Source organism: Musa acuminata, chromosome BXJ2-5 (genome assembly GCF_036884655.1).
Source record: "Musa acuminata AAA Group cultivar baxijiao chromosome BXJ2-5, Cavendish_Baxijiao_AAA, whole genome shotgun sequence".
In the NCBI taxonomy this organism is placed as follows: domain Eukaryota; kingdom Viridiplantae; phylum Streptophyta; class Magnoliopsida; order Zingiberales; family Musaceae; genus Musa; species Musa acuminata.
This window is the reverse complement of record NC_088342.1, coordinates 5,493,203-5,507,353: the sequence shown is the minus strand read 5'-3', so window position 1 is coordinate 5,507,353 and position 14,151 is coordinate 5,493,203. Positions and strand designations below refer to the sequence as shown.

Here is a 14,151-nt window from a genome sequence, read left to right as displayed (position 1 = left end):
CATCTAACTATATTTATCCTATCGTCATATGTTTTATCGATGGAAGTACGAAAATAATGAGTCAAATGATAATTTTAATTTTCAATTAGTGGTGGTGGACGACGATATCGCTATGTCACGGGCTTAGTTGATTTTGCCTAAGTCATGCGGCGCCCTTGCATATCCGTCCACTAAGGGTCAATCTTCCTGAAACCTTCTATGGTCTCTTAAGGATTTGCAAAAGAGAAAACGAGTTAGAGGAAGCATTTTACTCGGGATCCATAAGTAACCATTTCAACAAACACATGATAGCCAATGCAAATTACAAACATAGACTTTGCAAGCTCTAAACAGTTACGCAACAAAGGGTCCAAGATAGTCCACTACAAACCGAAATCTCCATAAGTGCTCACAAGACACAACCTTTGTTTACAAGTTTAAAACAATCACCAAAGCCAACCAAAATGGGGTCGCTAAGCTTATAACCAGTCCTTTATATTTTGTGCAAAATATGAATAAAACCGAGAGGTACGAACATATATGAGTTCATTTACAACTTTGTCCATCACATTCTCTTCTACTTATTCCTTCGACGTCCTCATTGAAGCCTTTGCAGACGCCGCATCTCCTTGGCTTTGCTGAGTCTTCAATCTTCTGCTCTAACTGCAACGTGGCTCTTGGCTCCCAATTGCTCTCCACCGTTATTATTGAGTAGTCAAACTTTAATTTGCTATGCTACTTCAACTCGCCAATGACTCTGACTCAAGTGTGGGGCTTGCTGAGTTATGTTAATCCTTGTTGGTTCCCGCAGATCCTTCAGATGAAGGAAAAAACTTTTCTTGTTATACACTAGTCTCTCAAATGCCTCATGCTGCTTAAACTGGGTGGATGCTTGTTGGAGTTTTAACGAGCATCACCTTGCAGACTTTGAAGTTTTTGGGTCCTTCTTCCATAAAATTTGTCCATTAATTCTTCTTCCACTTAGTTGTCACTTTCAAGTAGATTCGCACCACTTCCGTTTTTTATTATTTTTTTTTATAGAAATGAAGCAGATAGTCTACTCTTAGCAGCATCGATCACCATTAATGAGGATTTGACAACTATTGTCTTCCATTAGATTTCTTTGAAGGGTCTTTGAACTGTGTAGAGCTCCTCTGCTAGATAAATAAGAGAATTGAGACATTCGGTTTCGCTCGTTCTCGAGTTGAGAAGACAAAGGTTACTCGACTTCACCTACCTCCTCGAGGGTTGTACTTCATGCATTGAGCTAGTTACTAACATTCACTTGCTCTTTGCTCACACTTTCGAAGCACTCAAAGTATTTGCACTCTTTGTGTGGAGATAGCTATTGTAATTCGTCTTCTCATTACCATTGAACTTTTAGAATGCAAGAATTTTTTTTCTAAGAAGAGCAAAATTTTCGCCCCGACTTGGAGCAAGTCTCTAATAGTTTTGGTCATCTATAGGATTGTACCATCTTTTCTATCATTTCTACCGACTACTCCTTTGAGTAGCAAAGGTACAACACAGCATATTACCTATTTCGTTCCTTGGTTAAGCACTCTTTCATCGACCCAAAGTCCTCCACTTTCGACTAACTTGATGAGAAGTTTGCCTCTGCATTCTCTACCTCCTCGGCTCCTTTTACAACTAACGCTCCCCCTCTATGAGAGCAAGAGATCGATGACTCCACGAAAGTCCTGCCTTTGTGGTACTATGGTTGATATGCCCATGACACTACTATCTGTTGTCATGCATTTGTATCTTTTTCTTTTATGATTGGTAGATCCGCCTCCGTGGCACTCATCCGAGTCCACTTCCATTTTAACTGATTCTTGGTTTTGGGTAGCTAAGTTTCTTTGGACTCGACGTTGCTTCCTCGCCTCTTTCGACCACTTGCTTCAACATATCTGTGTTTTCCGAGCAGTTCCTCTTGGTTGATGAAAAGACAAATTGCAACTCTCATACATGGCCTCTGCCATCATGTTATAGGACTCACGCCGATTCTGTTCTCGTTAGCTTCTTTGGTAGCAACATTCGTTTACTCGGCCTTGTCATTTGACTTGTTAGGCTCCCTTAAACGAATATGAGCTTTGGAGTAATTCAACTCTCTAGCCGCTTCGATCATATCTATATATAATCAAGTTCTCCCATGAGACTCAATAGTACTTACATTCGGAATTCCCCCTCGGTAGTACACAACCCCTATATGTTGTGACCAAGACTTTCATTTGATGCACGTATGGAAGACCCATCTCTGCGATATCATGATATTCACTCATTGAATCCATAGCCCATTTTACCGTTATGTTGTTCACCGAAGTGGAGCTCCTAGTAGCTCCCGATCATACCTATGTATGACCTAATCCCTCGCAGGACTTGTCCCATGTGTGTTGTATTGCCTTGAATTGTTCCACCATGATCCATTGCACCATGTTGCCTCCCGGTGACATCTTCATTGCATTCTGATCATTGTGGGATGCACTTAGATTACGATCTCTCCATGTGTGGCCTCTGCCAACACATCGCAGGGCCTTTGCCACCTCCAATTGCATTCGTTCCTTTGGTAATCAACCTTTATCTACTCGCTCTCGAATCACACCCAAATGAAGCATAGCTCTAGCATAGTTCGTTGCCTAGCAGCTCTTGAAGTCCACTAACTTTATTGAAATTGGTGCACTATTGTCTAGATCCTAAGCTTCTGCCCCCACCAATATAATATCCGCTGCATACCGTTTCCTTCATAGTAACTCGAATGAGAGCACTATAGTATATTCTTCAAGACTACCCGTCTTCGCGTCCTCTTACCATGTGCCAAGGCATTCTGACCCTAACTTCGTCTCCGCAAGTTAAGTCACCTTAGTTCCTTTGTCAAATGATTCACTGAGATAAGGCGCATATGCCTCGAAGCTCCCTTCTCGTTGGCATCATGTAGGATGAGTTCACTCCATCAGAATGAGGGATCCACAGAATAACATTATTCCACTCTTGCCTCTACGAGAGTTCATGTCCTTGACTTTTGCTTGAGAAAAGCTTCGTGCCTCCGCTCCAAATTCTGTTTTCTATGCCGACTCCCATCATGCGACCTAGATACTTCACCAAGTTCCACCCAAGTTGCTATGTCCCTCGGTTTGCATTGAGTTGATGGTGGCCCTCACGCCCACCATTCTATGGGTCAGCCCTCTATTGAGTCCAATCTCCATATCAGCTCCAAGTGTGTCTTAATTTAGTGTTGTTTTAGGTCGCTCCCTCACTTGATCTCGAAATGCGTCCACCATCGCATTATCTTATGTGTGATCATGCGATCAATCCTCACCACTTGCTTGGTTCGTTGAGCTTTGTGGAGTTATTATCTTGAGATACCCCTCAACATATGTGGTTTATTGCACATGATTCACCATCTGAAGAGTCAGGACTTCTCCCTCCTAGATATCTATCTCATTGGAGCAACTTTTTTATTTGCATCTTTCTATATATAAGTTTCAAAGATAACCATCCTCTTGAACTACTCTACCTTGCTGAGCAATCTGTGAATTGTTTTGCCCCTGCGAATGCACTTGCTAGATTGTGACTATATGCTAATACAACTCTCGTTGTACCCCTCAAGGCCTAGCAACATACTGAACTCGCTGCACATTTTAGCCTCCAATGGTCGCATCCTTTCCATATCGAACAGAAAGTCTCAATGCTCCACGGTATCGAGTTTCGATCACCTTGAGATGACTACGGATATTCCATTGTCTGCATACAAGCTCTTGTATAAGTACCGAATTCTTTAAGTTAGCAATTCCCCTCACCTTTGTAAGCGTTGTATAACTCTTTTGATCGCTGAGCAACCCATCCCACCTTACAAGGTCTCATACTTTACTAAGCGCCCTGTTTATCTTGAGCATCGTCAAATTTGGTTGCCAACGTCGAGCCATAGCTCAAACTCAGCCAATCCCAACCTTTGTACGTTACACGTTCTTCTTAGTTCGCTTGTCCTCTGGTGCCTTTCACGTGAAAGATTGGTCGTTCTTCTCAATGTCAATATTGGATGCCCGCTCCTCTAAGCAACTCTTTTCCCTACACCTCAACGCCAATTTCCCCCAAACAATCGCATGTGCTGGCTACCCTCAATGCAGCTCCACTAGGTCCCTCACGTTTGCATGCAAAATATTTTTAAGTGTGCTTGTCCTGCTCTGATACTATCTGTCATGGATTTAACTAGTTTTGCCTAAGTCGTGCGGCACCATTGCATGTCCATCCGCCAAGGGTTAGCCTCCCCAAAACCTCCTATCCCTTAAGGACATGCAAAAGAGAAGACGGGTTAGAGGAAGCGTTTTACTCAGGATCCACAAGCAACCATTTTAGCAAACATATGATAGCCAATGCAAATTACAAACATAACTTCGCAAGCTTTGAATGGTCGCACAACAAAGAGTTCAAGATGGTCTACTACAGATCGAAATCCCCAAAGTGCCCACATGACAACATTCGTTTACAAGTCTAAAATGACCACCAAAACCAACCAAAATGGGGCTGCCAAACCTACGACCAACCCTTTACATGCTATGCAAAGCATTAACAAAACCGAAAGGTACTGACATACATGAACATTACATCAAATACCTCGTTTATAACTTTGTTCGTGATAGTTGGGGGGCTGTAAGTAGCTGTTGTGGATGAGGAGAGCAACGATGAGAGGTGAGGGTCGCCCTGCATTTGCGTCAATGTCGAGTGACCCTTTCGCCACTCTGCATCTATGTTGACGTCGATACAGATGTCGACTGGCCCTTTCGTCGCTCGACAATCGTGACGACACTGATGCAAATACAAATCGACGAAAAGATTATTTGGCAACTATGTCGACGCAAATGTAGAGCGACGAAAGAATCGATCAACAATTGTGTCTGTATCGACGCAAATGTAGAGCAGCCGTCACACATCGTCGTCACTCTCCTTATCCACAACATGCACCCGCAACTCTCATTGATACTATCGTCCGCCACCAACGACATTATTCGTTATCACCGACTGAAATGTTAAAATTCCTCTTTACTTATTATTTTCATGCTTATTGTTTTGAAGTCTACCAACCAAAATGTTAAGGATATCTGACTTACTTAATTAGCCCCATCCTATAAGATTCGTTAAATGACCAGAAAGTAAATAGTAGCTTGATCGCATCAAAATGATCGCATCAAAGATGGCAATTATTGATGAAGTATCATCGTATCGTATTCCTTTTTTCAAGAAGAAGAAAAATACGAACGTAGCTCAGTTTCAAATCTGTACATGTTCTCTGTGGGGAAGCATCAAATGATTGCACCGATGATGACAAATTAAAGGAAGCAGCAACACATAAATGACACCACCATATTCCACAAACCATCCAATATATTTTCTAGCAGCTGCATACTTTGTGACGAGATGTAACTCACAGACTTCCCACAATGTCTGAGCACAATTCCATGTTAGCATTCAAAACTGCTTTAACTCGTTCTTGAATACACATATTTCTTGGACACCAACCTTGATCACTTGACTCATTACAACGGAAAACTCAACATAGCAGTCACATAAAACCCTATAATACCTCCATCTGCGAGATCTTGATCTCAGTATGAATATTTAAAAGAAAACAGCAAAGCGACCATTCACAAAATCTGTGTTATAAACATCAATGTGGTAAAAGCATGCTGCAATGGGGAAAAAAAAGAAGAAAAAGTAATATGTACAGGAACATAGAAAGGAAGACTAAGAAAACAAACAGTGGGAGAAAAGAAGGCAATGTAATATGTACAAGAACATAGAAACGAAGAATAAGAAAATAAATTACCTGACATTCTTCCTTATAACATTAAAGATGGAAAGAAACATGGAATATTGAAAGCAATATAACCCATATAGCAATATAACACACACACACACACACACATATATATATATATGCTAAAATCATCAGCACAAAAATAAAGCCACATACAGCACATTTTTGCTGCCTCGGTACCCATAAACACATCCATGTCTTTTTTTTTAATTTTCAACCATATTTGTGTAGTGTAATGGCTATTTTTCATATCCTACCTATCATGGATAGACAAGTCCAGTGATATTACATCATTTTATCCTGGAAAATGATGTTTAAGAAGACTGAATCAACCCTGAAAAGTTTCCAACACAATGTGGTCTCCAATGGCCTGATGTTTGACCAAATCAACCCTAATGCTTTTGTGATGTGATTCAGTCTGCCCAAACATCAGGACTGTTCTATCCTATGATCAGCATAAAATATAGCAAAATTCAGCAAAGATGAGGAGAGATACATTACAAAGCTAAAAAACTTGCAACAACCAGAAGGCACAACTTCAACTCATTACTAAGAAATGTCTCAATTATCAATATAAGACAAAAAAAAATACCATGGAATTTGACTCAATCACATTCAGCAATTCGGATGGCAGAAACCACCTCTCATATGCAGGATCAATGTTCCATGCATCTGACACTTTCCAAAACCTGCCCCTTCTTGGTTATAAGCAGATATAGTGCACACCAGAGCTGATGATAAATGGGTTTGAAACTTTTGACCATATTGTCCCAAGCTCAAAGTATACACATGCCAAAGTATTGAAAGACATTCACAACATTTTTGGATGTAATATATAGTTCAATAATTTGATGATAATCAAGAATGTGAATTAGCGTCGATAGAAAAACACCATTTCCTGAAAAATAAAACCTAATATTTGACCAACAAAAGCTTCTTGTAATAACCATGATTTACCTGTGATGAGGTTATACATGTCCCTCAAGGTACAAAAACTGGTTAAGTAGCTAAATTGATCATAGCAAGAATGATACAGTCAGATGGTGTAGTTTTGACTGACAAATGATTTCAATGACACATGAGTACTTAATTATATTTTACGGTCTCGAACTTCTCACTAATTTTTCTATTCATCATAAGTTGGTACCTGGCAAATCCTAAATTATGCATTGTAGCTTGATATGTTAGCAATACAAATGATGACGAAAAATAGGCTTGTAAATAGTGGTGCCGAACATCGTTGATATCAGTTAATTCACAACATCAAAATGAAGAGTGCAACAAGATATATCTCAAGCAATCCAAAAAACATTACTTTCAATTAGCCTGTTATGAATTAGAGAGTTTCCTACTGACAAAGTTATTCAATTCATACTAAAATTACTAGCAATACAAGAGATCAACAAGGGGCAAAAATATGGTATCGGAAAAGAAAAAACTTAGTCATCTATGATATATCAGTATCCTTGAACAATCAAGCCTTACATATATCTACTATGAGAAGAAGGAACAAATCAAGCAAGTGCGGTCAGTCAGAACATCACCAGGCTCGTTGATGCTCCAACGACAAATGGCTCCAATAGCAACCGTGTCAAGAAGTAGAACCCCACGCCCAATGTGATGGAGATGGGCAGCGCAGGAAGTGCATGCCGGCATATGGAGAGCAGAATCAATGTGCATCCGAGCCCTGAAATAATCGCAAGATAGCAAGCATAAACCGTCATTAAATCATACATTGCTGCTCTTCCTACGAGCACGCTGTAGAACACGAAATCCCCGAGGCCAAGTCTGATCCCCCTCGATGTATCGAAGGCATCACTCTCGAAGGCAAGCCCCGGCAACGAAGAGGAGGAGGAAGGATCTTGATTCCTCTCTCCCTCCCTCTCCCTTTCCCTCTCGGCAGCAATGTCTTGTTGCCGTGCGTCGCCGCTGCCGCTGCTGGATGGCTCGTTCGGCACGAGAGGCGAGGTCTCCTCCTCGAGACTCTCGATCTCCACAATGGTGCGATCTGGATCCACGTTTCGGTTGGACAAGGTGGGATTTGGGGGCGCGGGCTCCACGGGCTGGAGCTCGACGGAGCCAAGGGCGGCGACGGCGTGGGAGACAGAGGCGGATGCGGGGCGGGACTCGTAGACGAGGGCAGGAAGCTCCTCGTCGCGGGAGGAGGCGAGCTCGACGAGGACACGAAGGGGGCCGCGGGGGCAGAGGACGGCGGCGAGGTCGTAAAGGGCGAGGGCGATGAGGAGGGTCCAGGTGGTCCACTCTGGGAGGCGAGCGAACCAGGCGGCAACGATGACGGCGAGGGCGACGAGGTAGGCCTGGCGGAGGAGAACGGGCACGGCAGGGGAGAGCACGGCAGGGACGCCAACGGCGGAGAGGTTGAGGAGGAGGACAAGTGCGGAGACGGCATCGAGGGGGAAAGCGGCGGCACGGAGGAGGGAGAGGAGGATGGAGCCGCCCATGGAGGCGAGGACGAAGAAGGCGGAGAAGCGGACGTAGTTCCGGAGGAAGCCGGTGAAGCGGTAGTAGTAGAGGACGACGAGGAGCGTAGTAGCGGCGGTGATAAGGGCGACGAAGGCGGCAGCGTTGAGGAGAGCACCGGCGAGCCGCCGGCCGGGAGGGTCGGAAGGGGACTCGTCATAGACGAGGGTGGCAGCGGTGGTAGCGGAGGCGGCAGCAGCGGCGGAGTCGGAGGCGGAGGGGGAGAGGGTGGAGACGAGAAGGACGACGAGGAGCATGCATATAGAGACGGGGGAGATGACCCCGATGATCTCGACTCCGAGGGAGTCCAATACGCTGCGCTGCATCGCCGGCCGTCCGACGGGCGGCGAACGGCGGCGACAATGAGAGATCAGGCCCTCAGGGGAAGAGAAGTGACGGGGATCGATCACGATCCGGAGGAAGAAAGGAACAGAGAGAAGGCGAGGATTGAAGGCGGCGACTTCGGTGGGTGTGTGCGCTCTCCTTTTCCTCGTCTTCCCCTTGCGATGGGATTGGATTGGGTCGGGTAATGGGCCAAATTAATACTTCTAAGCCCCAAATAGATCACATTGGGCCGAGACATAATAGCTTCATTAGACCCATCAAAGCAAATTGACTCGTCTTATGCGGGTTCAATTGAATGGGCCGGATCTACCGCACCGAATAAATTATACATGCACCTCAGGTTATGTTTTTATACTCCTTATATTATACTCATACTTTTGAGCTTAATTTTAATTTTATATATATATATATATATATATATATATATATATATATATATATATATATATATGCATGTCTTCTCTTCATAAATGCACTACAGTGTCCAACTCAAGTCGAGCCCAATTGAAAGTTACTGCAACTCTAACCCACAGCCGATCTGACTCATAATTCGACTCTAAATCCACGTAATAGGTGAATCGAATGTCAAAATTTCTCGATCTGAACCCAATTGGAAAATCCATCTAATTGGCATGATCAATACAAGTATGCGATTCAGATCTTGAGTCGGATTTTGGTCGAGATGAAACCACGTGCACGCATTAAAGTTCGGTTCCGACTGCAACCGAGAACCAGCTGCAATTAATTTGGTTGAGCACCATCACCATGTCCTGGTCCGGACACGCTGCGTTTTGTAGTCCACAAGAGCTGGAGGACGACAACTGTTACAAGGCATTCATTGAAAAGAAAGGATGAAGAAGAAGATGTTAATGAAAGGAGGAAGAAACATGGCCGTTTAAACATCTTGAAACACAAAAAGAAAGAAGCTTCATCGGTAATGTAAACTCAAACTCGGTTTGCATGTCTTCAGTTTAGGGTCTTTATTCCCAAATGCAAAAACATTATTGTATGTGTGCTTTTCTTATCTTCTGCAGTGTGTGGAGGCAGTATGTAGAGTTGCTCAATGGTCAGTGATGGTGATTCACGTGAGGAGCAAAAGAGAAAGGAGGGGAAGTAGAGGTTTGACTTTTGTAAAAGGCAAAGAAGAAATGGGCATGGGGATGAGTCAGATGGGTGGGACGATAAATGGTTGAAAAGGAGACTCACATGCTCATGAGACACCTGCAGGGGACAGAGGAAAAGGAAACCAGGGAAAAGGAAAGCAGGGAGCTGGAAGATGAGAGTGAGGAAGTGAGAGAGAGGGAAGGAGAGGGCTTTGAGGCAGGCAGTGACCAAGGCAGCAATGGGAAGGCCTCCATGCTGTGACAGGGTTGGCATCAAGAAAGGACCATGGACTCCTGAAGAGGACATCATCTTGGTCTCTTATATCCAGGAGCATGGGCCTGGAAACTGGAGATCAGTTCCCACAAACACTGGTAATGCTTTCTCAGCTTCTCTGGCCTTCTTGTCTTGGTTTGTTATCATGAGTTGGAACGTCCAAACCATGGCAAGTTCAACCATCATATACACCGAATTGTTTGATTTTAATGGTTCTTTTGCTAGCATCATGGAGACTCTGTCTTCTCTCTTCCTCAGAAGGTCGAACATTATTATTCTACATATGCCTTTGACTGTTCCTGAAAACTGCAGGCTTGATGAGATGCAGCAAGAGCTGTAGACTGAGATGGATAAACTACCTCAGGCCTGGAATCAAGCATGGCAACTTCACTCCGCACGAAGAAGGAATCATAATCCATCTGCAAGCCTTGCTTGGCAACAGGTAATCAATCTTCTTGAATTCCTTCGGATCGAGGTCAAAGGTTAATTATCGACTCAAGAAGAGGAATCAAAGGAATATAGTTGATTATTCTTCCACATTTCTTTGGTTTGTCTGAATTCCTCTTCCTCGAACTTAGATGGGCAGCCATAGCTTCTTACCTTCCCCAAAGAACAGACAACGACATCAAGAACTACTGGAACACGCACCTGAAGAAGAAGATGATAGATACTGCAGGTAGCTACGTGATCTCTCCTGGTACAAGCCCGGTCTGCCATGACTACATGTCCAAAGGATGCAACACGGAAGCAGTGAAGCAAGAGATGAAGTTCCCACTGTCCAGGTTCTCCCCGACACCCTCCATCTACGCCTCCAGCACTGAGAACATCTCAAGGCTTCTTGAAGGTTGGGTGCGATCCTCCCCGAAGGCCGCAGCGAAGAAGAAAGAGTTCGCCATTACCGACAACAACAACAGCAGCAGCAGCAGTAGCAGCAATACCATCACGGCAGCATCACCCAAAGAGACCAAACAAGCTGAACGTAACCAAGTGGGCTGCTTAGCCGCGGCGCATGAAGACCTGGACTCGCTTCTTTCCTTCGAGAACACAAGCGGCATGATCTCCTGGGGAAAGATCCATGGGCCACAGCTCGCACAAGCGAATGCCGAGGCAAAGCAGGATGCGGAGAACAGCCAACCTCCCTTGTCCTCGTTGGAGAAGTGGCTCTTCGACGAGGCGTTGGGGCAGACAGATGGGTTCCTGGAGCTCCCTGCTAATTGTCTCTCTTGGTCTGCCATGCTTTCCTGATGACACCCCCAAGGTTGCCGACGACAAAAGCTAGCGAGGAGCACGTCCAGTGACTCACTGCAACCTTCGACTCTCATCATTCAACGTGAAAACTGTAGGAAATAAGCACTAAAGTAAATATGGTCTCTCGTTGCAAGCGTAAATTAAATAAGGAGCAGCTTCTGCATGCGATCATGTCAATGAATCACTCAGTTCTATATATGCTTCATGCTTCCTTGAACTCAACCTGTATATCTGCATCTTTTTCTGGGTTAAACCATTGTTATTCTATATCTGGCACGTCAGTGGGCCTCTGACCACCGAATCTGAGGAAGCACAGGAAGAGGAGAAATGAAGGCTCTGAAACTTGCATTTTCAGAACCATTAAGTACATGAAAGCAACAAATTTCCAGGCTTTCCAACACAGCTGGTGTCTTTGGAGTAGGAGACCCCAACTACCAAGGATGTGAGGTGGACTCTCTCTCTCTCACTCGCTCTCTGATCCATCTGGTCTCTAGTGGCGACTGTAATCAAGGAGATGACAGTTTGATGGTTGCATTCTATGGCATATATAGAGAAGCACTGGACTCAAAGACAAGCTCACAGAGAGGACAAACTACAGAGGAAAGAAAAGGATAAAATCGCAGGGAACCAAGAAGAACAGGAAGCTGTTTGCTCATGTGTCTTCCGCTCCCTTTGCATCAAATGTCAAGTCTGACAATTGCAGCGTTCCTAAGTAAAACTCACATTGTCCTCCGATTTTTACTGTTCTGCTTTTATTCTATGAATATTGCCTTCATCAGTAATTGGCACCTGAATCATTGTGTTTCTTTGGGACACAACCTTCAAGCTTGTCATTTAGATCAAGCTGACAGTCAATATCAAGAAAGCAACATGCATCAAATCCTATACACAGATGTGAGACATCCAAGTGCTGAGAAAATTGATGGACTGTAGGTAGATTGAAAGATGTAAGACCCAAAAGTTTTACTTCTCTGAGACATCATTTAGTGTGTGCCATACATTTTCTTGTAAGATGAGGTAAGGTAAACGATATAAATATTTTATAAAAGAGATATATATCATAGTTATATGAGGTAAGGTAATGTTTGAAAAGTACCATGGATCTCAAGTCAACTCATGTCTCCATCAACACTGTACTTGATGGTTGACTAAATTTTGTGTTTCTTCACCCTTCACTGATCAATGAACGAACACAACATTAGATTTGCTTCGCCTGTCACATTTACCATACTCCTCCAGCTTTGGCTTTCAGCGTAGCCATGCTTGTTGACCTGTTCTCTACAGCATACTAGTCAAACCTTTCCATGGAAGTATCTCGAGAAAGCTTCCACTGTAAGAAAGAAACCGGAGGAAGCTTTACGCCCCACCCACCCACCCCTCCCCCGCAGTAACATCATTTCAGTGTGCTCTATATATACGAATACCAGAGTAATTTTGAGCAGGAAGAGCAGCAAGCAGAATGGCCGAGGAAGTGAAGGTGTTCAGGTCATGGGGAAGTCCCTTCAGCTACAGAGTGGAGCTTGCTCTGAGGCTGAAGGGAGTAGCCTATGAGTATATAGAGGAGGATCTCTCCAACAAGAGCACTCTGCTCCTTGAGTACAACCCAGTCCATAAGAAGGTCCCTGTCCTCCTCCACCATGGCAAGCCCATCGCTGAGTCTCTCGTCATCCTAGAGTACATCGAAGAGACATGGCAAGAGAACCCCATCCTCCCCAAGGATCCTCGCGAGAGGGCCGTGGCCAGGTTCTGGTCCAGGTTCCTTGATGATAAGGTCTCGGAGATACATCTGCTTATGTCTTCCTGCTTTATTAGGAACACAAGCATCAGCTGAATCTATCTTTATGGGTTTCGTTTTTGTTTCTTGTAGTTATTGGATGAGTGAGTTTATAGGCGAGACTAAACTTCTGATTGCTCCTTTGTGTGCAGTGCTCACTTGCACTGTGGATGTCATGCTGGACAGAAGGAGAAACACAGCAGAACTTCATGGAACAAGCAAAAGAATGCCTCCATCTTCTGGAGGAAGAGCTCAAAGGGAAGAAGTTTTTTGGAGGTGATTCCATAGGGATGGTTGACATTGCTGCCAGTTTCATTGCTCATTGGCTGGGTGTGCTTGAAGAAGTGGCAGGCATAAGCTTGCTCGATGAAGAGAAGTATCCCAATTTGTGCAAATGGACTGAAGAGTTTCTCAAGTCTGATGCTGTGATGGAATGCTTGCCTAAGAGAGCAAACTTGCTAGCTTTCTTCCAAGCCAGGAAACATGCAATCTCAGCTACGAAGGCTTCAGTCTAATGATGGTGATGATGCTTGTCATTAGGATATTTTATGGTGCTGTGAAGCATTATTAATCATACTGTAATGTATTTGCACTGAATAAGAGCAGTCCATTTCATGTCTCTCATCTCCTATATGCTTAATGACAAGGCAAACAACAGAGAAGTCATCATGTATAGGTGGTACTCCTACGTATACACAAAGTCAACGCAATCCACATAGTCAAAATACATCTCATTATCAACTCACCAACCATGTTAAAAAAATGCATATATATCATCATCATCATCATCATAAATTCATTAGTAAATTTGCGAGCTTTTTAGTCGTTGTTTGACTAAGTGGGTGGGGACTACATTGTGATAGATATATATTCATCAAATCATAGCTTTAATAACATAGTTAAGAGTACAGGTCCGATCAAATCACATAAAAAATCACCCTTGATCTTGTTGTACTTCTAAACTGTATTATATTTCAAATATCTTATGTAAACAAGATAAATAATATAATTTAAATATTAAAAAACAAACCAATTAAATGTGTAAATATAACTACTTATATCATGCAAAATCAGTGATTCTTAATCCACGTTTCAGAAAAAAAAATCTAATCGAGTAAAATATTATTTTCTAATA

At 43.4% G+C, this 14,151-nt stretch overlaps 3 protein-coding genes across 4 annotated transcripts; 2 read left to right on the top strand and 1 right to left on the bottom strand.

The window, feature by feature from the left end:
- Window positions 1-7,079: 7,079 nt before the first annotated feature.
- Window positions 7,080-8,770, bottom strand: LOC103984204 (presenilin-like protein At1g08700). The gene has a single exon (XM_009401657.3). The coding sequence runs from the start codon at window positions 8,596-8,598 to the stop codon at window positions 7,324-7,326; it is 1,275 nt and encodes a 424-aa protein (XP_009399932.1). The 5' UTR covers window positions 8,599-8,770; the 3' UTR covers window positions 7,080-7,323.
- A 745-nt stretch (window positions 8,771-9,515) lies between these two features.
- Window positions 9,516-11,464, top strand: LOC103984203 (transcription factor MYB60-like). Of its 2 annotated transcripts, XM_009401656.3 has the most exons (4): window positions 9,516-9,551; window positions 9,652-10,092; window positions 10,307-10,436; window positions 10,573-11,464. In XM_009401656.3, the coding sequence occupies exons 2-4, from the start codon at window positions 9,960-9,962 to the stop codon at window positions 11,237-11,239; spliced, it is 930 nt and encodes a 309-aa protein (XP_009399931.2). In that variant the 5' UTR covers window positions 9,516-9,551; window positions 9,652-9,959; the 3' UTR covers window positions 11,240-11,464. The 2 variants fall into 2 exon arrangements, with proteins under 2 accessions (XP_009399931.2, XP_064963387.1); XM_065107315.1 differs by lacking the exon at window positions 9,516-9,551 and having other exon boundaries at window positions 10,075-10,163.
- A 1,209-nt stretch (window positions 11,465-12,673) lies between these two features.
- On the top strand, window positions 12,674-13,635 carry LOC103984202 (probable glutathione S-transferase). The gene is made up of 2 exons (XM_009401655.3): window positions 12,674-13,013; window positions 13,169-13,635. Exons 1-2 carry the CDS (start codon window positions 12,702-12,704, stop codon window positions 13,529-13,531), a joined length of 675 nt encoding a protein of 224 aa, XP_009399930.1. The 5' UTR covers window positions 12,674-12,701; the 3' UTR covers window positions 13,532-13,635.
- The last annotated feature ends 516 nt before the right edge of the window (window positions 13,636-14,151 follow it).